The sequence below is a fragment of the Mya arenaria genome, chromosome 3 (assembly GCF_026914265.1).
Source record: "Mya arenaria isolate MELC-2E11 chromosome 3, ASM2691426v1".
Classification (NCBI taxonomy): Eukaryota; Metazoa; Mollusca; class Bivalvia; order Myida; family Myidae; genus Mya; species Mya arenaria.
In genome coordinates, this window is record NC_069124.1 from 18,666,418 (window position 1) to 18,692,531 (window position 26,114).

The 26,114-nt window shown below is 35.0% G+C and overlaps 1 protein-coding gene across 15 annotated transcripts in view; it reads right to left on the reverse strand.

Annotated features, from left to right (window-relative positions):
* The window catches only part of LOC128227845 (C-Jun-amino-terminal kinase-interacting protein 4-like), a 95,677-nt gene that overhangs the window by 46,377 nt on the left and 23,186 nt on the right, over positions 1–26,114 (reverse strand). For 9 of the 15 annotated variants that reach the window (XM_052938736.1, XM_052938741.1, XM_052938735.1 and 6 more), the window contains 9 exons: positions 19,768–19,857; positions 13,889–14,065; positions 12,968–13,006; positions 10,415–10,640; positions 8,914–9,069; positions 8,195–8,372; positions 4,349–4,582; positions 2,995–3,051; positions 2,414–2,557 (listed from right to left, as the gene is read on the reverse strand). In XM_052938736.1, the coding sequence (XP_052794696.1) occupies positions 2,414–2,557; positions 2,995–3,051; positions 4,349–4,582; positions 8,195–8,372; positions 8,914–9,069; positions 10,415–10,640; positions 12,968–13,006; positions 13,889–14,065; positions 19,768–19,857 (1,301 nt within the window). The remainder of the gene's footprint in view (positions 1–2,413; positions 2,558–2,994; positions 3,052–4,348; positions 4,583–8,194; positions 8,373–8,913; positions 9,070–10,414; positions 10,641–12,967; positions 13,007–13,888; positions 14,066–19,767; positions 19,858–26,114) is intronic. The other 6 variants (XM_052938738.1, XM_052938742.1, XM_052938737.1 and 3 more) reach the window with 4 other exon arrangements.

The following is a 26,114-nucleotide window of genomic DNA, read 5'->3' on the forward strand; positions in this document are numbered from 1 at the left end:
CATTTCTTAGCCAGTTTATATCTTAGCCAGTTTATATCTTAGCCAGTTTTAGTGCATTTCCTCAGGGAGTTACATAAAACATAATTATCACAAGTTTCTATTATGACCCATTCTTTAAATTGCACAATTAAAAAGTGATCATGCATTATTCAGCCTGTCAAATGCCAGGATTACTGGGTGTTTTGAGACCCTGCACATTTATTAGCCAGTTTATATCCTAGCCAGTTTTAGTGCACTTTTCCGACAGGTTACATAAAATATGATAATCACAGGTTTCTAATGTGATCCATTTTTAAAATTGCATTATTCAGCCTGTCAAATGCCAGGACTACTGGGAATAGCATTGGCGTCCAAAATCCAAGATACCCAATGATGGTGATCAGTAACAGTGAAGAAATCTGTGATGAATAAAGTTGCATGTTGCATTATAGGCATTTAGTTTGTGGGCAGCAACGAGACAGTATATGATTTAAATCATGAAAGGATAAAAAAATATAGTGAGACAGTTTAAGTGCAGAGGAAGAGGTCGTGGGTTCAGACCCCGACAGGTGCACATAGCATTTTGTTCAGTCTGTGACATTTGGCACCCAATGAGGGACCCATGTTGCACAGTTAGCCTCAAAGTCATTGCAAATTGACCTTTGTCTCTGAAATTCAAGAATGAATTTCAAAATGGAGGAAGAATGTGTAACTGGGTATTTGATATACATATATATACATGTATATATAGAGGCACTTATACTGTCTCGCTATAGAGCTAGCTTTTATAGCGTTGTGGTCGAGTGTCCGCCTGCAGAGCGAGAGAACGTGGGTTCGAACCCCGACAGGTGCACATAGCAATATGTGCTGCTAGTTTGTTATATTAATGTACTGAATCTTTGCACATTTCTAGACAGTTTCAGTGCACTTCTCAGACAGATTACATAAAATATGATAATCACAAGCTTCCAATATGATCCATTTTTGACAATATAATCTTGGCAGACATGAAAGTAATCACACACCAGTAGAATAATATGTTTTTCTTTAACATTAATAATCCCAACCTCAGATATTTTATATAATAAATATGGAATGCATAATTCACAAAAAAAGAATTAATTCTTATACTTATTCATAAAATAAATGTTTTGTATGAATACTGGCAATTAGCAGCAGCTGGCATCAAGCAAAGATTGTGGGAATTGCAAAATCTTATTGAGGGTCTGTTACAACTTACAATGTGTTATTTATTGCATGTAGTGTAAGTTCCACAAGGTCTTATTCAAGCTAGTAAAGAGTACAGGGTAATGATGATTGAATTCATTTTTTTCTTGATTATAACAAGTGACAGTGTTTGTGTTATCATGAGAAGAACTGGCAGCACTCAAGATTTTAATTTCAATCAACGAGAACATATATAACTGTAAATGTCTAGTACAGATGGAAATCTTATCTAGTAATAATTGACTGAATTCATTGATCAAGAAAGTTATGGCATTCATGCATGTTAGATCACACTTTTCAGACAAATTAAGGTTCAACGTCAGTCAAAATCATTCAGGTAGCAATTGCAGTCAGGTATATTTTGTCACATTTTTTCATGAACGCATATTCAGGCACTCTTTCAGGCACACTCTTTAGTCAGTTATTTTCATGCAAACATTTTAGTCAGGCATATTCAGACACATTATTCAGTGTGGCATATTATGGTACTCTTTTCAGTCAGCCATATTAAGGCAAAATTTACAGTCAGGCATATTCAGACACATTATTCAGTCTGGCATATTATGGTACTCTTTTCAGTCAGCCATATTAAGGCAAAATTTACAGTCAGGCATGTACTCAGGTACACTATTCAGGTAGGCATATTCAGTAACACTTTTCATTCAAGCATATTCAAGGACACTTTTCTTAAGCAAGCATTTTCAGGCACAACTTTCAGCCAAGCTTATTTTTCAGTCTGGGATACTATAAGGCAACGTTTTCAATCAGGTATATTCAAGCAGAACTTTCAGGCAGGCAAATAAATATATTCAGCCTCACTTTTTAGTCGGGCATACTCAGGCAGAAATTTCAAACAGGCATACCAGTATTCAGACACCATTTCAGTGAGGCATTGACAGGCACAGTTTAGACATGCATATCATTCAGTCAGGCATATAAGTCTTTTTAGCCAGGCATATTAACATTAGTTTTATCACTCAGGCCTCTCCAAACACATTCTCAGAAAGAAATTTTCTTTAGAGATGCGCATTCAGGCATATTCTTAAGTCAGGCATATTCAAGGACATTCTTTAGTCAGGCATATTCAAGGACATTCCTCAGTCAGGCATATTCAAGGACATTCGTCAGTCAGGCATATTCAAGGACATTCCTCAGTCAGGCATATTCAAGGACATTCCCCAGTCAGGACTCAAGGCACATTCTATACCTATCGAATAAATGGAGCCCTGGGAGAACCTTTTCCCGATTATTGAATCGAGCGATGCCCGTTTGTTCAGGGATGACCTTGACCCCATAGATGATTTCTGGTCACTCAGGCTGCATGTACTGCCACTGTGGTTCGAGGCGGTGTCTAGGGGTCATTGGGTGTGAATAGTCAGTTGCCAATTCATATAAACAGTTTGAGGTAACATGTTCGTTAACTGGTTTTACATCAGTATGTATCATGAACCTTACATAAAACATCGGGCCGAAGCCAAACACTATCATATTAGATACTTATAGCTACATTTTACACAACATCATGCAGTAAATAGTTTGTTTCAGCAAAAAGCTCATTAAAAATACATTCAATCACATTTTACTGTTTAAATAAATTGAAAAATTATTTATTTTTTGCATTTGTCACAGGTTTTACTTAACAAGTACCAAATTCTTATAAAATTAGACAAAGTCGAAAAAGCCAAAAAAAAAATAAAAAAAAATAACTATAATATACGGAAGACAATGACTACATATTTTTTGTATTGCCAATTCTATGTGCAGTGTGACCGAGTCATATTTACCCACCTTTGTTGAGACTCTGTGCAACTGCCTCCGGAAGATTAGTAGGACTTGGTGAAACATCTGGTAAAACAAGTGCAGTAAGTATTGTAAGCGTTAGTGAGGCACTATAAAGGTACACCCTGTCAATTGTTAGATGTGAAAAAAGGAATATATATGAAATCTTAATGTTTATACAACTTAACAATTATGTTTCTAATGCCGATAGGGTTTTAGCTAAAAAGAAATGGAAGGGTGGCGCACCCTGTCTTTTTTTGGTAGCACCCTGGACTCATTGAGACTAGCATGTGCACCCTTTTGCCTTCATTGAATTTGACGTGTATAAGATAATCCAATATTTATTTTGTTTTGATTTGATTGGATCTTATAATATGACAATAAATACATACAGACTAAATTACTTATTTGGTAGTTGAAACCTATTATTTCTTCAATTAAAAACAATTCCTAATATTTTTTCTGTCAAATTCATAATGTTCAGGTTCTTCATATCCAGTTACATGTACAATATGCTCTTAAATATACTTCCTTAGCACCCTGTCCCTCAACCCAGCTAAAACCCTGGCCTAGAACAATCCATTAATTTAAGTTTACACAATGTCTTGTTTTGAAACTGTGTCAGACATCAAAGACATCTATCAATATTGATGCGCATAAAATGCAGAATAAATGAAGTTAATGGAAATATCTGTGTTAATCAATCTGAAACAGAATGTACCTTTAAGACAAACTGGTTACAAAAACTTAGAATTGGTTGTTATCTTAAAAGCATATGAATATGATTTATTAAGGAACAAGGGCCATTATTTTCTCCAGTCTCCATAAATGTGTCTCCATTCTCCATAAATCAACAATATGAGTTCCACAAACTAAGTGCAGGGTGAAATGGAATTCAAGGTGCACAATTTCATCAAGTAAATAACATTCCACCAAGGTTTCATGACTCTCAGTGAACAAGTTTTGGAGTTTACTTTGGAGGACCATAACTCTGGTTTTACTACGTGCAGAAAAAAACGATAACCCAAGGTGCACAACTATATCTCTCCATTAACATTGCCCTAGGGTCTTTGGAAGGCCATAACACTGGTGTTACTAAGGGCACTGGGATACGAAACCCAAGGTGCACAACTATGTAACTCCATTAACATTGCCCTAAGGTTTCATGACTCTAGATAATATAGTTTTGGAGTTTAAAATGTTGTTAACTTTAATAAAGTTCTGAACACAAAACCCAATGTAAAAGAGGGAACATCGTCTATAAGCCAATTGGGCTAAATAGCCAATGTCTAAATTATGGTTTTAGCAAATAAATTTGAGCAAAACATTTTAATTTCTGTATGACTACAATAAGTTCCTTTACCCCTAGATCCTTGGGGTGACCTCCCCACAGGTGAGGCATCGCCACTCTTTCCTTCTGCCGAACTTCCCGTGGCGCACTGCACAAAGGACACACCACCGATGCCTGCCTCCTCCCCTTCCCTCTTCTCGTCACCGACCCCCTGGGCCCCCGATGACGGGGTGGGGTCAGGGTAGTGGGGGTACGAGTCTGCCTTCAAGATATCCTCATCTACAGGGTAGTCGGACTCCAGCGCACCTGAAACAAAGATAAAAGGTTATTTCATGCTTATAGGTGAAGTTCTGTAAGATTGACCCTCCTTCAATATCTAAGGAAACATTGTTGGGGTTTTAGCTAAAGCATTATGGAAGGGTACTGCACCCTGTCCTTTTTTGGAAGCACCCTTCTGTCCTCATGGAAATCAGCATGAGCACCTCCCTGCCTTCACAGAATCAAATACTTAAGATAATCAAAGATTCCTTGTTTTAATTCAAACTTAAGTTATTGTTTTAAATTCATACACATTTGACAAATTGGCCATTTAAAACCTTATATTATTTCAATGAAGCACAATTCCTAACATTTTCTGTGAAATTCACAACCTTCAATTTCTTCACAGCCTGACACAATGTACCCTCTTCTCCCTTAGCACCCTCTTCATTTTCTGCAGTACCAAGTCCTTTTTAAAACCTCACTTAATTTAAACACTAAATTTGTATGTTAGGTACATGTTCCATGATCGTAATTTTGGCACATTTCATGAGGCCCTGATAAATTCTATTTTTGGATTAACTTGTTTAAAAGTCATTGGCAATATTAAGCTGTGGCCATGGATTAAAAAAGATATCTGAATAAATCAACTATGAGGCCCTCAAATACTCAACACAGTGATGGGTAAAAAACAGCTTCTCCATGGGACTAGCCCCATTCCTTGTAACAACAAGGAGCTTTGCCTGTAAGCAGAAAAGAGAAATGTTCTTTTTTGAGTGGTCAAGAGAATGTGTCTGTGGTTTGGCTCTATAAACCATTAAACCTCTAAGCTCGAAACATTTTGTCAATAAAATGGGATGTTGTTGATGCCCCACTGCCGTGACTTGAGATCCACAATCTGATATAGTTTTCCATTCTCGTTTGGATGGATGAAAAAGAGGGGCAAATATTATTTTCAGTTTAAAAGAAATGATTAAGACATTATGTTATAGTTCCCCTTAGAAGATAGCTGTATTATACTGGGGTCCATTTCATTGAAGGATCTTAGTCGTTATTTTAATACCAGTAAATCTGTGTAAAGGCAAAAATATGTCAACGAGTTGATTATTTCTACTTTCTCAATTAAGTATTTACTTCTAACACTGGCATAAAAAATGTGTAGGGCAATGATGAAAATATAACCTGAAGATAATTTCATTTCACAATTGAAATCCACTAAGATCTTTATTAAAATACGCACCTGGTGGGTGGCATTCAGCGGGCAGTTTTACAACAAATCCCACGAGATATTTATCACAGTGCAGTACTACTGCTGGAAACATCTTATACCATATATTTGCAGGAATGTGTCATTTTGAGAACCCTTTGTGGTAAAAAACCAATCATTTTTCCCCATTCAGTAACTTTTTTAAATCTGCTAAATTGGAGTCAAAAACATGAAATAACATTCAGAATCTGCTGCATCGTAACTGAAAACATGTCATGCTGTGTAAATAAATTAAATTGTCCATTGAATACATGGCTTCTAAATATGAATAAACAACTATTGGCAATTTTATCGTGACTATCATTGTGTACAATAGAGTATGGTTTTTCCGTAAATGCATGATGTCAGCAGGTGCCCTAAAATGGTGGCTGTAGGAACGCTTTTCATAGGAATTTATGGTATTTATTTGGGTTTAAGGCTAATGTCACAGAATCAGAAAATAGATCAACAAAAATACCCCTGGTGCGTCCATTAGGGAATGAAAGTTAAGTAGGACATTTATGGCAGGTACAAAATTTCTTGGAATCTTGATGTAGTGATTTCCTGGTGCACAGTTTATTACTGTGAAAAATAATGTCAGTTAACGTTCTCTTAAATTTCAAGCTCTGATTTCCAATTCCCCTTTTATTTTATTTTCTAACAGTTTAAACGACCACAAGTTATCATTCATGGGCGAATTAAATCGAATCGCTTAGACATTCAAACCTCTTGGGTGCAATTTTGTACAATTAACCTAAAAACGACTGACACACTGACATTTAAAAATAATTGAATTTAAGACAACTCATTTTGTTCTAAAGCCTGAGACAAGAAATGTGAATATTATTTCTCATCCCTAACAAAAAAATATTCCCACACCCCCCAAAAACATTTTAATGAACAAATATTTGGCCTCAGCAATAAGTGATTGAAAATCCTGATACGGAGTCAAAATTAAAAACAACAGCATCAGTTACTTCATTTAAACAAAACTGCTGTTGTGCTAACGCCAACAAAAGTTTTTTGGTTTCTTTAAACAGTTATTAAAGCCAGAGTTATAGGCCTTGCCATTGGTCCAGGACTGGTCACTTGGTGACCCCATATTTTTTAATATTGGGTCACCAAATTTATATTGTTCCAAAATGGCGTCTATTTTTCAATTCCATTGAATAAATGAAATATTTAAACGTGTAAACAGCTTGTCGATGTGATTTATACATTATGGGGTAAGTACGTGCCCCGTTATACGGGACAAAGACCTTAAGTGTTTATTTAGTAATAACAAAGGTGTAAGTTTATGTTTAACAATGCCACAGCTGACAACAACTACAAGAAAGCTATGACCGTACCCCGACATCATAAAACAGAAAAGCTTAAAACAGAAAATAAAATCTGCCTCCTTGCACCATTTTTAAAAAGAATTGGGATGAAAATCTAAAAGTTCTATGCCCTCGCCTTACTTAAACCTATTTTCTATCCCTTGCCTTACTTAAACATCTAAGGCTATTGAACCACTGTGCAAGATTGCATGTGTAACGAGAATATGAAAATTCAGAAAGGCCAGATAATGTCACTAGACTACTGTCAATTTCCTCTACAGACGTTTATTATATAAAAACTGAGAAATTCTGATGAGTTTTGTAAGGCATTCACCAGCACACACCATTTCATCTCGTATAATTTTCTTAATTTAAATGAACTCCAAAGAATTGAGCTTCTTCCATTTGTTAACACGATATTTGGGTCCTTCTATCCATGAGTGTACCATAAAATATTCCATAAATTCAGTGAAACATGTGTGAAACAGTGCCAGTGTCACACTGTAAAGCAGATGCCACACTGATCTGTTTTTCTAAGGTGAATAAGGGAAATAACTTGGCAAGATTGTGAGTTTAGTTTGTGGTCACCATGCCCGACAAGTTGGATCCATCCGGGTATTTTGGTTTCCCCCACAACACAAGACCACACTCTTGCATTAAATCGTGCCAACGAGAGTGATTAAAATAATGTTGTAATAACTTGTTTCACAATCATTGTAAAAAATATATGTTTAAACTAACAAATATTAAAACAGAGTTGTGGGCCTTGCATCACACGTGGATATTATCTCTAGCAACATGTGTACCAAGTTTCATATGAATGCCTGAAAGGTTTTTGAGTTTTGGCCAAGCATGAAGTTTTTGTACACAGATTACAATGCCCATGATGACACTGCATATGAAGACCACGACACCATGGCTTTTACAATACCTCAGCCTTTGACCTCAAAGTTTAATGTAAATCTCTTAAAATTTTAATGTTTCTTTTAAGTCATGGCCATGGATAGTTTATTTTTACGGCAAAAATGCCAAAAATAACACAAAGGCTCTGACAATACTTAAAAATGATGAACTATAAAAGTAACTCAGGCTTACCAGGAACACTTGCAATACACAGTATGGGCGTGGTTGAGACACGGAAAGTCTCCAGTATATCGCCTGGATTGTTGGCGTCAATCACGGATACAGAACTTCCCACTGTCGTACTCGTGCAGATCCACACTAACGATGAGAGCTGCTCTTTCTCCCCGCGTCGCAGGTTATTTTCATGATCCTGCAGGAAAGAATGGTTGATGTTTTCTTTTATTTAAACATATGATTGTGAAAGAACATTAGTCTAATCACCATCAACCAAACATACAAGCCAATTGAACCCTTGACAAGTAAATGCGTTAGGCATTTCACATTTCACATCTCACAACCTGTTATTAGTAAAAGATTCTTGCACTAAGAGTATCACCTGGACTTGGTCCTCTGCTGGTGGCATTGACAGTGTTAAACTCACACCATTGTGGTCAATCTAAGACTGCCATTTCTGTCAATTAAAAGTCTCAATTAAACCGAGACCACCATTACTGTAAATCAACAGTCTCAATTAAACTGAGACCACTATTACTGTCAATCAACCGTCTCAATTAAACTGAGACCATCATTACTGTCAATCACCAGTCTCAATTAAACTGAGCCCACCATTACTGTCAATCAACAGTCTCAATTAAACTGAGACTGCCATAAATGTCAATCAACAGTCTCAATTAAACCAAGACCACCATTACAACACGACAGCTCTTTTTAAATATTACATCTACTCTAACCTGTAGTTCCTGCTCCACCTTGCCAACCTCATCCCCATTTCGGGGCTTAGCTGGCTCCTCCTCCCCGGGGTTGGAGTAGAACACACTCGCACCTACAATCGAGCCCCCATCCTTCGTACGACCCCCAGTAAGGTTTACGCCAGCAGCACACCAGATCTGGAGAGGATAAAAATAACAATAAGATCAAATGAGATTGTAGCAAGCAATTTAAAATGTAGTCTCTTTTGCTAGTGTGAAATGACGTATCACAATTGGGTTTGTTTGTTCAGAACTTTGTTAAAGCTATCATTGTAAACTTTCAAATCTTTACTGTGCTGCAAAGTTCATGGAAACACTCATGACTTGTTCTATTTCTAAGATTTAAGACAACTGTTTCAGCTGTACTTGATTCATTTCATTTATAAGCACATTGTGAAATATTTATCATGTAAAATTAACAATGATGTTGTTAAACACATTGTAATCTTCAGCAAAGCTCTGAAAAGTCAGCTCATTGTATACAAAAGGACATACACTTCTCTTGTTCCATATATAACTATTTTTTTTAGTTTCCATTTATACATTAATTCTCAGAACCTGTAGGTGGAGCTTAATATACAAGCATACTGATCAATAACTAACGCAGCAACAACAAGTTCTATATTTCTAGAATGCAAGTCTGAAAGAAAACGCAACATATTTTTGAGAGTAATATAAGTGGGCATACAATCATGAAAATCATAACAAAGACAAAAACTTGTCAGATGATAATAAATGATGATCAACAAACATTATAAATATAAAAAAAATGTCCAATATCTTGTAGGTTCCGCTTCAGTTAGATTTAATAAGCAATTTAAACAATGATCAGAAGTCAACTTTTCATCACCATTAGATATTGAACTTGTTCCATGATAACTGAGTGAACTCGCTGAACTCATTGATGGCACTGACATTAGAAAGCTTCTGATTAAATAATTATTTTTTGAACTTTCATCTTTCATTTTTTTGTTAACGCCCAGAGCCCAATTTCAATAAGATACATAAGTGGCAAGCTTACACTGCTTAAGAGTGCTCAGGTACGTCTGTAAAGTTACCAACCGAACCTATGTGATAAATGTCCTTATAATATGTTTCTTGAAATGCAGTTAAAGCCAAAAACGAGGTTACCCCTGGAAATTAACGATCTAAACCTTATGATTTTTATAACAGGGTCCTGCGGTACAGGACATAGAAGATTGATGTTTCATTGACAATATGGTACCAAATAATTACAACACTTAATATCCTTGAGATTTAAATTATATACAACTTTGTACTTCAAACTGTGTATAATTTCAATATCTCGGGTATTGGGTCCAGTTGGTATTATCTAATCACTGCAGCAAAAGTAAAACTACAACTGATGGCTAAAATTACTAAATTTATCATGACAGATTAACTTAACCTCAACAATAATTGTTTAAGGTATTTTCAATATACTTCACATGATTGGTAAAAAACCACACAAGTCAGCTGATACCTTTATTCCTTGTTCACTCTCCAGTAAGGGTCTACAGTAGACAGGAACGGGTACTGGAACTGTGCTCTTCACTGCTGACGCTGTCGGCAACTGGGGCTGAAACTTGGCGGGAAGGGACCATCCATACGCCTGCATACGCCCATCATCCTTCTTTACGTGGGCGCGAACCTGTTTGTACTGTTCCTTGCGTTCCTTTTCACGTTCTTTCTTGGCACGCTCCGACGTGCTAAAGAAATCAGGAGATATACATGTATTAAAGGGTCTATATAACTTCAAAACAACAACTTTTAAATCAGTTGTGGTTGCAGTTAATATATTTTTAATACATCTTAATAAAATTATATTTTTGTTAAATTCTGTACTAATTTTCATCTGCATTTTTTTGGGTTCGAAATCGTTTTAATCTATTCTAATATCTATACTAAACTGGCAGCTTTCTGAATTAAGTAAAAATGTGTAATTTGTCACAAACAGAATAACCAATCATTATTCTAAGCTTGAATGCTACTTTTAAAACACAAGAAGGTAACCCAGTGGTAAGAAAGGGCAGGTGATTTTTAGCATACATGATATGAAGGTGTGAACAGAATCAGGTTTATGCTTATTTTCCCATAATTCCTTACAGGACAGGAAACATATAGGCTATATGAAGATGATTATTATATGATTGAAATTATAATGGCATTGCCTAGTATAATACAATGAGGATGATATATGCATCGTATGATATTGTGGTCCCCACTAAACACCATACCTTAAAAAATCCATAAAAGACTTACATATACTTTAGCACAATTGAAGCCATTTCAACACTGAAAAGGTTAGTTAGGCCACAATTAAAAAAAATGTTTGTTTGCAATTTCCCTACCCATTTTGGAGGAGTTGGTAGTTTGATAAGGATTTATTATTTTTAATTTATTTTTCCTGCAGTATGCACTTTTGGGCTATTAAGCCCCATTGTAAAAAATAGACGGAAAACAAATTCGGACAGAGTCGGTCAGGTAACTGCTAACAAACGCTTTTTTTAAGGATGGCCTTGAGCTTGTAAAATATTCTAGAATTTTGTTAGAGTTAGTAGGAATCACAATACTGACAGGACAATATGCAAATGACAATATTTGTTTGCCTCCTTTTAGAAACACATACTACATGTTAGCCTATTGAGTTTCACAGGTTTGTTTTACATGAATTTGTTGCAGTTTAATTTTTCAGGTATCCTACATGTATTGGATACCTTAAGTACTTAAAATACATTTCTACCCAGAATACAGCTCAAGGTATAATAGTATATTACATATTGTCCTTTGTTAATAATAAGTAAAATAGGTCAATCAAGCAATAGGCATTCATAAAATGTTATGCACATGACATGCCTGTATTTTCTTTGTTTATAGTTAATATTTGTTACATGTGGTCACATTGATTACTGCCCAATCAGGTAGCTGGATCTCCATTAAATAGAAGTGTCCCATTTCAATTGTTGATTGTGCCAGATCTGTGCTCTAGTTGACATTTGGCTACCATCAATCAAGCAGTGAAAATGTGTGATCCCCATTGTTTAATGGGGTCCTGTATGTCAGTGTTATACACAATTTATTCTGTACTCATGCAAGATAGACAATTCAGCTTAATCTGTCTTCAAGAAATAGACACTTCAATTTATTCTGTCCTCATGAAAAAGACATTCCTAACCTATTTTGCCCTCATGAAATAGACACTCTGTCCTCATGAAATAGACACTTCCATTTATTCTGTCCTCATGAAAAAGACACTCCCAATTTATTCTGCCCTCAGCTCAGGAAATAGGCATTTCAATTTATTCTATCTCAATGAAATAGATACTTCAAGTTATTCTCTCCTCAAGAAATAGGCACTTCAATTTACTTTGTCCTCATGAAATAGACACTCCAATTTATTTGGTCCTAAGGCAAAAGGCACTTTATTTTAAACAGATACTTCAATTTATTCTGTCCTCATAACATAGACACTTGAATTTCTTCTGTCCTCATGAAAAAGACACTTGAATATATTAAGAATTCCAGCTACCTTTCACGGAAATTAACTGGGGCAACATTAAATTTAAAATAGTCATCATTCTGCTAACTGCAGTGTGTGACACTGGTGTTCCATTCTACTTTTTACAGAGCACCGATAACTTAGTCTGGCAGTGTTGGGTAGAATACAGGGCAAGCAGCATAAAATTGTGCATATTGGTCGGACTTATTTTTAGTAGGTTAGAATATGGAAGGCTGTTTGGGTCACACTGAAATCTGGTGAATTTTTTTCTTCAAAATAAGCATTGCATTAATGTATATTTACTTATTTTCACAGGGATTAGGTTTCACAAAAAAAAAAAAACTTTATGTCAGACTTCCCATATCCAAAAATCTTTAACAACAATTTACTTGACCTAGTCGGCTTGATAGAATAATATTCGTACATTAACATAAATATGACTTTACCAGATTTAGACCAATGTGAAAATTATGGTTTTACAGTAAAGATTCATGTATGACCCAACCAGGCTTCCATAGTTGCTAAGTGATCACATACTCAGGCTGTGTTACAATGGGTTCACCCAAGGATTTCTGTCTGTTGAAGAAAAAACATGCAAAACAAATTTATGTGGGATGAACAAACAGATATAAATAAAACTGTGTCGCATAACAGAAATTAAAAAAAAATTGGTCCAATATGTGTGCCGTAGAGGGACCGTTACCCTTGTCTGTTTTTTTTTACAGTCAAACAATGGACATTAATTAAAGTCAGAGTTATGTGCCTTGATCTGCATGGATTGTTTGTATTGTCTCTGGCATAATGTGTATTATGTTTCATTGGATTTTTTTAATGGTTTTTGAGTTATTGGCAAGGCTCAAGTCTTTGCACAACAATACCAGCTTTTCCGTAACGACACTTAGATTATGACAATACCTCAGCTTTTTTTTAAAAAAGAGACAAAATGAAAAAAGCCTGTAATGGGACACAATTTTCAAACATTCGAAAAACAGCATTTTAATGTGGGGTGCAAAAATGAGTTTAACAATATAAAATGTAAACAAACAACAACTCTTAACACATGAACAATATTGAAATAGAATATGAAAAACACACTTCTAAAACCAAAAGTAAAAGGCTACAGTAAACTATAAAATTATGCACAAGGCAACATTACTTTTATCACAAAAATGCATTCAATTTATGAAAGAAACATAATATTAAAGACAGAACAAAGTTTGTTTCTAGCTGCCTCTTAGTCAGAAGATAGGGAAACAATTGGTTTCTTTTTTTGTTTTTTGTGTTAAATTAGGCTACAAAGTTACATTTTTTTAAGCAAAATATCAAATGGAACACAACAAAATAGAATCTAAAAATAGAACAGACTGAAGTATCGAGTAAATATGGTTTGTAGAGCAACTTGAAACAAACTTATCTTTGCCTAATCAAGAACTGAAAAACACAACACAAGACACTTACAGGTCATCTTGTAAAAAGTCGTAAGCCTTAGACTTGTCACCGAGGTATTTACTGCGGTGCTTCTGATTCGGGTCTCCGACGGGTTGGACATTGGTTGTCGGGGCATTGTACTTAATCATAGCAACAGGAAGTGGCCTCTTCGTTGGTTTGTTCGGAGAACTAAACAGGTTGCCAAAGCTGAAGAAGAAAGGAAACAGATCGGTTGAAAATTTTAAATTGACATTTTTTTTTTTATTCATTCTCATATTAGTTGTATTTGAACTTATTTTTTGTTTCATGGCGAGGAAATTGGTTGATAATCATCTTTATGAAAATAATAATGATCAGACTTAAAATTTAACTTTGCAATAATTTTTTTAATTTGATACTGCAAGAACAAATTATGCTACACCTTTGTTAAGTTTCATGCAATTTCATTAAAAGTATGTTTTGCAACAAATTTTCAAAGAAACATCAACAACAACGGCGATAACTATAAATGAACTGAAACAACATGTGATAAAAGCTAGCATTATTGTGAATTGTAATTTTAAACAAAATAAATAAAGCATATTGGTGAAACCTCGAAATTGATTATTGGTTTTGAATTTGCTGTACTATAATGTCTTAAAAAATGGTTTCATTATGACTGGAAATTGTATTATAAGTTTAAACCTTCTGAACAACTCTTGCTTAAATTAAAGCAGATTGTGACGTCATGAAATTTTGGTTCAGTATATAATTACCATATATATAATATTATGCTATTTTGCATATATTGCGAGTGTCATGCAGCCATGATGTTAAAAGTAATAATACTGGCACAATGCGCTATATAATGTTACAACTTTCACAATCGAAATACACTTGGCTTTTATCCATACGAATAGGCTATAATTCTTTGGATAATAGCTAAAAGTGTTCTTTGTTATTGTAACATTATATGTCGTTGCCATTTTAGCAGAGTCATATGGCTTTCATAATTGATTAAAATATGTTTGCCTTTAATTCTGAGTTGTGGAATATTTTTTACTTCCAATCTCATAGCCCCTGTCACATCTTTATCTAAGACAACCAGTAAGTGTGAAATTGCCCTAAATAAATCTCTCTGATTTCACAGATTAATGTTGTTAAACATACCATGTTATCATACTTAATTGAGTAAACTTTTTATAAGTTCATGAATCTATTCAAACTCAAAATCAGGCTCAATAACTCGGGGGTCATCTGCGGTGATCTTATCATTAGGTATTTCTCTGTAGGTTGAATAATAATTTTATGATCTGATAACTATCCATTTCCTTAGATTTGACCTAGTGACCTAGTTTTAAACCTGAGATGACCCATATTTCCGAATGTTCAAGACATTACATGTAGACTAGTATTCTGACAAAGTTTCATAAAAAACAGTGTGACAATTAGGCATGAGAATGAAAAATTGTTCATTTAACATTATTTACCAATTACACTTATATAAATGACCTAATAAATACTATATAACTTATCCATCTCTTGAACATCATACAACGCTACATACCTGCCCATTCACCAATCTAATAAAACCTAACCAAACCTTGAACCCTAAACTCAGCTACTGAACAACAGGATCATTCTTCACTTACTTATGATACTATGAAATACCATTTGGGTCAAACCTTGCAATTTGGCAAAATAAAACAGTACCTCTATTAAATAAAAGTCAACATTTAGAGTATTACTTTATTCTGAGTCTTGTGCACCTTGACTCTGCCCCTTCAGTATACTTCAACCCAAATGGTACACCATAACATACAATATACAGCAGTGACCTGGGGGCCATTATCAAAGTTCATAAGTACATAGTTTATTGTACGAAAGTCCTCAGGCCCATACACAAATATTTAGAGAACTAGAACTGTACAAGACCCAACTTGAGCTGAGTATGGACTCTCAGCTATACCAAAGAGCTCCACCCTGGCCTCGAACAACACAGCAACCCTCTGGTAACCATGGAAACACTTAGGAGCGATTTTAAACCTAAGAGAGATCATAAGCAGTGGAAAATCTCTCATAGGTTTGAAATTACTCCTATGACTCCAGATAAAACAGCCCCCAGATCACAGAGTAAATGCTGTAAGTCTTCTATAATACAAAAACAAATTACCATATAATGTCACTCAAATTATAAACATTTCAAGAGTTCGCATTCCTTGTAAATGATTTCAAGACACATACATTCATATGAACACACATCTATTAAAACACAAAGAGGGGATATTAGGATGTAATGAAAGGACACATACCTGGCAATGGAACTGTGAACATGCAAAATGAAGAGAAACTTAAATGTCAAACATACACCATTAGGTATATTAATACATGGGGACATAATGCACACAGATCAAGAGTGTTGCACATGTACAGTTAAAGATGTTAGTAAGCTTTGCCCATGAAACGTTAAAGATTCACTCTTACTCCCATATAAGCAGTTCCACAATTAAAACAAATATGATGAATAAATATAAAAAACAATGGTTCTTATGAAGGATTATGACCGTGTTTAATTTGAAAGTACAGTGCAGAAAACACGGAATTTCTACCTTATGAGACAATAGTTCACTGTAAATCTTTTAGGACCCACCAGTCATTTAATATTTATGTGTTTCTAGCTATTAAATACACGACTACAATCTTGTTATCAGTAATTAATATTTTCCATAAATCCATTATTTAGTAAATAGTAAATGGTTTCTCACTCATAATTGATGTTTGTTATACATGTGTTTGTATGGATTCTAAAAATGAGTATCTCTTTAAAATTTTATCAATTATCTAGTTTGTGTAAAATCATTGTCAGGTACCCATACTTCGTTGATTATGCTATAGATGGATTTAGCACACAATAATTATCAGCCTGTTTTTGGTCAAATCAACATAATTCCAAGCCAACATGCATTTGTTTGTATCAGGAATCTATAGGTTTTTCATTGCTTTAAAGGTCATGAATATTCAAATTTGGATGCCTCAGACTGTCATGTTAATCCACTAATTAGTGAGTGCTTTGTTTGTATAAGATTATGGCTGATTATCCGATTCCCTGTGTAAATGGTTAATCTGCATTATGGCATTGTGTGTCTCGTTGAATGTCTTCTGAGCTCTGATCCTCGCACAAGCTAATCGTTAAACTCCAGACTGATTGGCTCTTCTCTGAGTTATATTTACTTCTGTGTTATGGTCAAATCCATTATAAAGATGAAAATATGATACCCATAATATACCCTTATGTACAGTGTGATACAAATGCCAAAAAAGTGCTGAATGCCAATACCCATCTGTTGATGGACAATTGAAATAACTATTAAAGCCAAAATTTTGAGTCTTGCTGTAAATATATGTGTATTTTCTATGGCAGCATAATTTGTGTATGAAGTTTAATTTGAATATAAGAGTTATGGCCAAGGATAAAGATTGTGCACACCGACGCTGACAATGCAAATGCCGAAAACAACACCAATGCTTAGACAAAACCTCGATAAATGCACATCCATCAGGCCTGTTGTTTTAAATTTCATTTAGGCCCAAAAAAGATTTTACCAGCCTGATGCATTCGTGCAGACACTGATTATGCCCACTTATCTAATGTAGCGTTTGTTTGTAGATGTTCCATGAAGGTGCAGATTGCTGTGACCTTGGACACAACTCATTTCTCAGAAATATTTGTATATCTGTTGACAGGCGATTGCCCGAGATTTCTCAGAATGTTTATGAATGTTTTAAAAGCAAATTCCAAAACCCCCTCACCTCTCTTGTTTTGACCAATATGATGAATACCAGTCACATAGCAGTCAAGCTCTATTCAAAAACATAGGTTTAATAATCATTGCAAATATTGTGATCAACAATATTACCACCATACCTAATAGAATTTTATTATTTTTTCAAAGATGTCTGTGTTTAAATAGTAATTTATTGAAGAAGGTGGGAATTTTTCTATTGTATCTGAACTATTATAATTTCATGACGTCTGCATATGCCATGAATACCTGATATATTGAAGGAGGGGGAAGGATCTTCTTTTTCATTTAACAACATTTTGTTTTCGTGGCTTTTGCATGCCTGTAAAGAAACCATATACTGTAGGAGGAGGGGGAGGTTCTTCTATTTTATGTAACAACAATTTGTTTTCGTGGTTTGCATGCCTTTTAAACCTGATATATTGAAGGAGGGGAGGTTCTTCTTTTGTATTACTAACATTTTTTCATATTTGCATGCACTCAGGAAAATTACGTAATACCTGTCTTCAGCCGACAGAGAAAGCCTTGAAAAATGACATACCCACTCAGTTGATAAATATTTCTCCCATGAGACAGTAAATGATGAAGCTTTGAGAAACAAATGATAAATTCCCAAGCCCGCACCATTTATGGTAAAGCCTAATAATTCATTTCTGACAGCCTGATGCCACTTCAGCTAACACAGGGGGGGGCGGGTTCGGGATTTGTTGTGAGAGAGTATTACAGTAACTTTGAGCAAATGACCCATGGCCCTAAGTCTCTCATCAGAAAAAGGAGCACTGCATGTATGCTTGTCTGTGTTTTCAGTCAGTCAGTCAACGGACATAATTCAAGTAACTAAAGCCAGAATTTCAGTTCTTGCTATTAATCCTCTTAGGTATATTGTCACTAAAACATTATTGTGAGATATGTTTGATGTGAAAATGTTATGGAGTAATTGCCACAAGGGCTAAGTTTTCAAATGAACCTTCTGCTTTGATGCTCACAACAATTAACTGTTTCACTGACAAAAAGCGGATATTTCCTTTAAAAATGAGTGAAGCTTATGAAGCCATAGACTAGATTGCTCTTCTGCGGGTATCTCATACTTTTACAGTCAGCTTCATTACAAGTGTGTTTCCAGGCTTTTGTATGGTTTTCTTCTACAATTTCACTAAGAATTCGAATTAAGAGGAAGCACTTGCCGGATGCATCCGCCTCTTTTATGGCTACTTACTAAACTTAACTACAACTGTGGCATAAATGTTGAGCATTTAAGGACAGAAAGGCAACGAAGGTGGTGGTCTTAGGCTTTGAGGGATGAGATACTGCACAAATATATATTATTCTAGATGTCTGGGGAGAGTGAAGAGAATAATTTACAGATAATAATCGAGGAGGAAAGTAGCACAGGGTGACAAGCTCCCCACGGTGAAACGACAAATGCAGCTTACAATATTGTAAGACATTTTTTGTCTCAAAGGCTAAAATGACAAATGCAAGTTATAGAATTACGTCCAGATATCAGACAATAATTTGTCATGCTTAAAACTGTGGAATCAGGAGAATGCGAGATATTTATGAAGTAACTTTTTTTGCTTCCTCTTTAAAGGCAATTATCCATGTGATTGAACTGTGGATTCAGCAGAATGCGAGATATTCTTGAAGTAACATTTTTGCTTCTTCTTTAAAGGCATTTATCCATGTGATTGAAATGTAGATTCAGCAGAATGCGAGATATTTTTGAAGTAACATTTTTGCTTCTACTTTAAAGGCATTTATCACTGTGAATGATTTTCTTCCTATATCTAAAGAAAACGGTGTACATCTAGTTTTCACCCTTCTATGACCATGCTCCATAAGGCCCTGCCTTTAACACGTGACCAAAATTAAAAGAAGTAGCAAGATTATTAAATTATTAAAAAATTATAAATACTTTTTATGCTTTATGGCCATACAAAAAAGTTATGGTAGTTTCTGTAAATTGTATGATAATTAAAATGCTGATATATGCAAGCTAGAGAGAACTTAAAATTAAGATGCCTATATATTCAGGCTTAGAGAACTTATAATTAAGATGCAGATATATCCAGGCGAAAAAGAACTTACATTTAAGATGCTGATATGTCCAGCCTAAAGAGAACTTACAAATGAATGATTACAGGTACAATGTACCAGAGCCATAGGGCCAGAAACCTTACAAATGTTGCCTTTCTGCTTATTACCACACTTTTTGAACTGAAAAATTAAGTTCATTGCAAATTATTCACTAGCAACATAGCTTCAGCCATAGGAAACCATTGAGATTTATATGTCTATATGTATATTTAACCCTTTCTGGTCAATACAGCCACCTTTAGTAGCATATTGCGTGCTCATTTGGTGTTACAGGCTAGACAAATACATATTTTTGTTCATCACAAAGTCCTGACAATCATTATTTCAAGAGCATGCTACTGTCTGGGGGAACAGTGATCATTAAAGTTGCTATTGTGTGAGAGTACAGTGATCATTAAAAACAAATGTTATTGTCTGAGAGTAAGGCCATCATTACTGAACGATTACAACCAACATTTGCTGTTGTCTAAAGGTACAGTGATCATTTATGAACAATTGCTATTGTCTGAGGGTACAGTGTTCATTTACCAACAATTGCTAGTGTTTGAGGGTACAGCGTTCATAAACCAACAATTGCTATTGTCTGAGGGTACAGATTATTAACCAACAACTGCTATTGTCTGAGGGTACAGTGTTCATAAACCAACAATTGCTATAGTCTGAGGGTACAGATTATTAACCAACAACTGCTATTGTCTGAAGGTATAACGTTCATAAACCAACAACTGCTATTGTCTAAGGGTACAGTGTTCATAAACCAACAACTGCTATTGTCTGAGGGTACAGTGTTCATAAACCAACAATTGCTATTGTCTGAGGGTACAGCGTTCATTTACCAACAATTGCTACTGTTTGAGGGTACAGTGTTCATTTACCAACAATTGCTATTGTCTGAGGGTACAGTGTTCATAAACCAACCATTGCTTTTGTCTGAAGGTACAGATTATTAAACAACAACTGCTATTGTCTGAGGGTACAACGTTCATAAACCAACAATTGCTATTGTCTGAGAGTACAGCATTCATAAACCAACAATTGCTATTGTCTGAGGGTACAGCATTCATAAACCGACAGTTGCTATTGTCTGAGGGTACAGTGATCATTTACCAACAATTGCTATTGTCTGAAGGTACAGCCTTCATAAACCATCAACTGCTTTTGTCTGAGGGTACAGCGTTCATAAACCAACAACTGCTATTGTCTGAGGGTACAGCGTTCATTAACCAACAACTGCTATTGTCTGAGGGTACAGCATTCATAAATTGTCTGAGGGTTCAGCGTTCATATACCAACAACTGCTATTGTCTGAGGGTACAGCGTTCATTAACCAACAACTGCTATTGTCTGAGGGTACAGCGTTCATATACCAACAACTGCTATTGTCTGAGGGTACAGCGTTCATAAACCAACAACTGCTATTGTCTGAGGGTACAGCATTCATAAACCAACAACTGCTATTGTCTGAGGGTACAGTGTTCATTAACCAACAACTGCTATTGTCTGAGGGTACAGCGTTCATTAACCAACAACTGCTATTGTCTGAGGGTACAGCATTCATAAACCAACAATTGCTATTGTGTGAGGGTACAGCGTTCATAAAACAACAACTGCTATTGTCTGAGGGTACAGCGTTCATAAACCAACAACTGCTATTGTCTGAGGGTACAGCGTTCATAAACCAACAACTGCTATTGTCTGAGGGTACAGCGTTCATAAACTAACAACTGCTATTGTCTGAGGGTACAGCATTCATAAACCAACAACTGCTATTGTCTGAGGGTACAGCGTTCATTAACCAACAACTGCTTTTGTCTGAGGGTAGAGCGTTCATAAACCAACAACTGCTATTGTCTGCGGGTACAGCATTCATAAACCAACAACTGCTATTGTCTGAGGGTACAGCATTCATAAACCAACAACTGCTATTGTCTGAGGGTACAGCGTTCATAAACCAACAACTGCTATTGTCTGAGGGTACAGTGTTCATAAACCAACAACTGCTATTGTCTGAGGGTACAGTGTTCATAAACCAACAACTGCTATTGTCTGAGGGTACAGCGTTCACTGCTATTGTCTGCGGGTACAGCATTCATAAACCAACAACTGCTATTGTCTGCGGGTACAGCGTTCATAAACCAACAACTGCTATTGTCTGAGGGTACAACGTTCATAAACCAACAACTGCTATTGTCTGAGGGTACAGCGTTCATAAACCAACAACTGCTATTGTCTGCGGGTACAGCGTTCATAAACCAACAACTGCTATTGTCTGAGGGTACAGCGTTCATAAACCAACAACTGCTATTGTCTGCGGGTACAGCGTTCATAAACCAACAACTGCTATTGTCTGCGGGTACAGCGTTCATAAACCAACAACTGCTATTGTCTGCGGGTACAGCGTTCATAAACCAACAACTGCTATTGTCTGAGGGTACAGCGTTCATAAACCAACAACTGCTATTGTCTGAGGGTACAGCGTTCATAAACCAACAACTGCTATTGTCTGAGGGTACAGCATTCATAAACCAACAACTGCTATTGTCTGAGGGTACAGCATTCATAAACCAACAACTGCTATTGTCTGAGGGTACAGCGTTCATAAACCAACAACTGCTATTATCTGAGGGTACAGCGTTCATAAACCAACAACTGCTATTGTCTGAGGGTACAGTGTTCATACCTACTGTGTCAGTAATAGTATCATGAAACTTGGTAGTCAGGTTTGTCATAAGCAGTATTTGCCAATTGTTATGTTTTATGGATCAGTGGATCAAGCATTGTATCAATGTCATTTCGCAAAAGCCAACTAAAAAGTAAAACAAGTTGATATTAAGAAGGATCATTAACTCGTTTGGTGGGTTACTATGTATCATTAGTTAATCCTATCTGATCTTTGGGTCAGAAAGGGTGTAGCAAGACCATATAGATGTGTAAACCCTACAAGCTAGAGCTGTAGTGTCAGCAGCATAATTCCCCAGGAATTTTTAAAAATAATCATTTTCCGAAATGTTGTGTAGGCGCCACATACAGTGCCTATACCAGTGGTCAGCAGGTCAGATGTCAAAATAATAGTTCTCATACCAAAGAGAAAGGACTACCAAAATCTTGCAGAGAACAGCATGGGTTACATTATTATCACACTTGGTGTGGACCTTCATCTGCACTTTATTTGTAGATAAGCCTTTATGATTATAAAGTTAGTAGGTGATAAGTCAAGAATAAAGTCTTAATTCAACTCATAATCATGTCATGTTAATAAAGAATAAACTCAAGGTCACAAAGTGATGGTCTCCTGGATTTTACTCGAGTACCGAATTTTACTATAGAGAATACCCTATGATAGATAAATATACGCAGGTAGAAAATTGTTAGAAATAAGGTAAAACCTCTTAATTTTATGTTAAGTACATACAGGAAAAATGAAACTGAAAGAATTTGTTCCATGTGCATTAGGATGATCTATAGTACGCATGAAATAATTTGAATCTTGTGAGAAGAACTGGGTATTATCTACAGTAAAATTCGGTCACTCTTGGTCTGCCATATTGGAACAGAAAAGAAAACAGAAAACAGCACAAATCTGTTACTTTTAATAGCTTTTTGTAAGCAATAACAATGCAAACTTTAACACATAGATAAATAATTAAAACTGATAAAATAACAGCAAAATGCAAATTTACGCAACGAAATTACATATTTTACACAAAGCTCAAGTGAAATGATTTGAGCAAACTTAGGGATCAAAACTGGATGTTCCAATATCGCAGACAGAAACAAAACTAAAGATTACAGAAATATTATACATGCTGTTTACTAGAAGCTGTGGAGAAATCATACAATATAAATGAAAGAAAAAGCATGCGTTTTGGCAATGGATTTTTATATGATTGAGTATTTATTGGTCAGGTATTTATTGGTCAATCTATGTCTGCAAGAAAACGTTAATGAAATTCTACTGTATATAATCACGGACCTATAAGTCCATGATATAATCATGTAGATGTTGTTTTCTTGATTTTGTATAATTCAATGTTACTGCTAACTTAAATTTGGATTACAAGATTATTGAAAGTAGTTCCAATTGTGATCCCTTTACAATATTTCATAAGCTAATATCAGAGTGGAGAATAGCCTTAAAGAATGTTATACAATAAACAAAGTCATAATAAAAGAATATGCTGCAAAAAGAAATATATTAACCCTTGTATCATCTTCAATATGAATCCCTCACTAGTACTAACTTATAATGGAGAAAACATTGAAAATTTGAAAAGTAGATTTGTCATAAAAGAGTTTATAATGGTTGAAATTATTTTTTGACCAATGAGATGGCAATATTTTTCGACCATTCGGATGGCAGTATTTTTTTTTAAATATCTGATGCTTAATTTCCATATTTATCAATGTTTTCTTTGTCGTTCTTCATCAATTGGTTGAATGGTCAACATATTGGTTGCTCATATTAAAATTATATCTTTAAAGTTTGTCTGATTATTATACGCAAGTAATGGGCATCAGACGCTTTCAATAGCAAATGCTCTGAAAATATTATAGTGGTGTAAGGAGTACATCGGTCATTTTTGTAAGAGGATAATCATGTAACAGTTACGGTGTATTTGACCAAATATTAATACACTGAATACCTACATTTATAGTATTTCATTTGCACCATTTTACACGCACCCATATTCAGGGGTAGAGGCAAACGATAAAAACAATTAAGGGTAAATAAGGTAGGGTCTTGTCAGTGACAAAAATAATTTCAACCATTATATACGTTATGATTTATTTGGAGGTCTATATGAAAATTAATAGTATGTCTGGCTGTGTAAGACTTAACCGATAAATTATCATACAGACCAAAAATAAACAATAACCTACACATACTCTCTTGATGGCACTGATCCAGGGCTGACTGTATCTTCATAACATAACCTTACATCGTATACCCTCACTTCATTATTATGTTCTGCTACTAATGCAGTGTAAACTATATAAAGTACCCAGGTTGCAGACGATGAACATTGATATACATACAAAGCCCTAACAACATTACAAATTCCCATAACAAGAATAAATATTACCGGCAAGAAAAATACGTCTTTATCTAAAAACAGTTACACAGTCCCCTACGTCAAACCGGCATTACAAGATCAATTAGAAGGATTTAAATTCAATCAAATTTAAAATTTGGGCATTTTCCTAGAGATTTTCATCTGGGGTTTTATTTTATTTTTTTTAAAGATTTTCTTATTATATGTGAACTGAGTTTTAAAGACTAGCATTAATTTATTCTTTAAACTCACGATATTATGGATTATTAGAGTATATTTGGTATATATTCCTTGTAACAGCAAAGGTCTTGAACATATAAAAATCAGGGACAATCAATGAACAAGAGTGCCGCAGAGGGAACACTTCTGCTCATCTGTTGTTTTTCAGTCAAACAAGGAGCATAACTTAAAAATTATTAAAGCCATAGTTATGACCCTTATATTTAATGTGCATATTTCTCAGGCAAAATGTGTACCAAATTTCATAAGAATATCTTGAATCTTTTTTATTAAGGTCAAGGTTTAATCTTAAGTACTTGCACAACAATGCGAACACTGTTGACCTTGAAAACGAATTGTTTTTGACCTTGACAATGACACCAAGGCTATGACAATACCTCGACATCTTTGCTTTCGTAAAAATGTACGAGCCTAAAATGGTACTAACAACAAGCCTTTGGAAGTATGAGATCAGTGTACAATTATGAATGAGATTTTACATGAGACAATTTAAAATAGGATATTTAAGATTTATGCACTTATTTTTATATACATCAGACTCCATAAGGATTTCGATAATGAAATATGCCACCAATAAACCTGCTAAAATATCGTGTAAAACTACAAATAAAATAAATCAAAATAATGCTCTTAAAAATATTTAACAGACCTAACTACTCTTTTTCCTAAGCTAAGTTTATGATAATGGGTATTTTTACAATGAAGAATGAAATGATGTTCTGATGGAATATCAATAGCACCATGGGTCCTGAGGTATCAGACTATGATATTTATTCTCTTATACAAACCCTGTAAACTGTTTGATATTTGATGTAATTTCATAGTAAAATATTGAGCAAACTTAATGACAGCAGGCTTAAGCCCCCCGTTAATGATGTGTTATAAAGTTATTTTTTTGTTCTGAACACAATTTATCAAACATTGGAAAACTTACAATGGAATCTTTCATGTTCACAGTGTTTCATTTTATATTGGGTAGATTGTTCTAAAGTTTGTTAAAGTTACATACGTTGTTAACGTCATCATTGTTGACTTTTAAATCTTTACTGCTCTGAGAGTTTAATGGATATACTTGTGATCTGC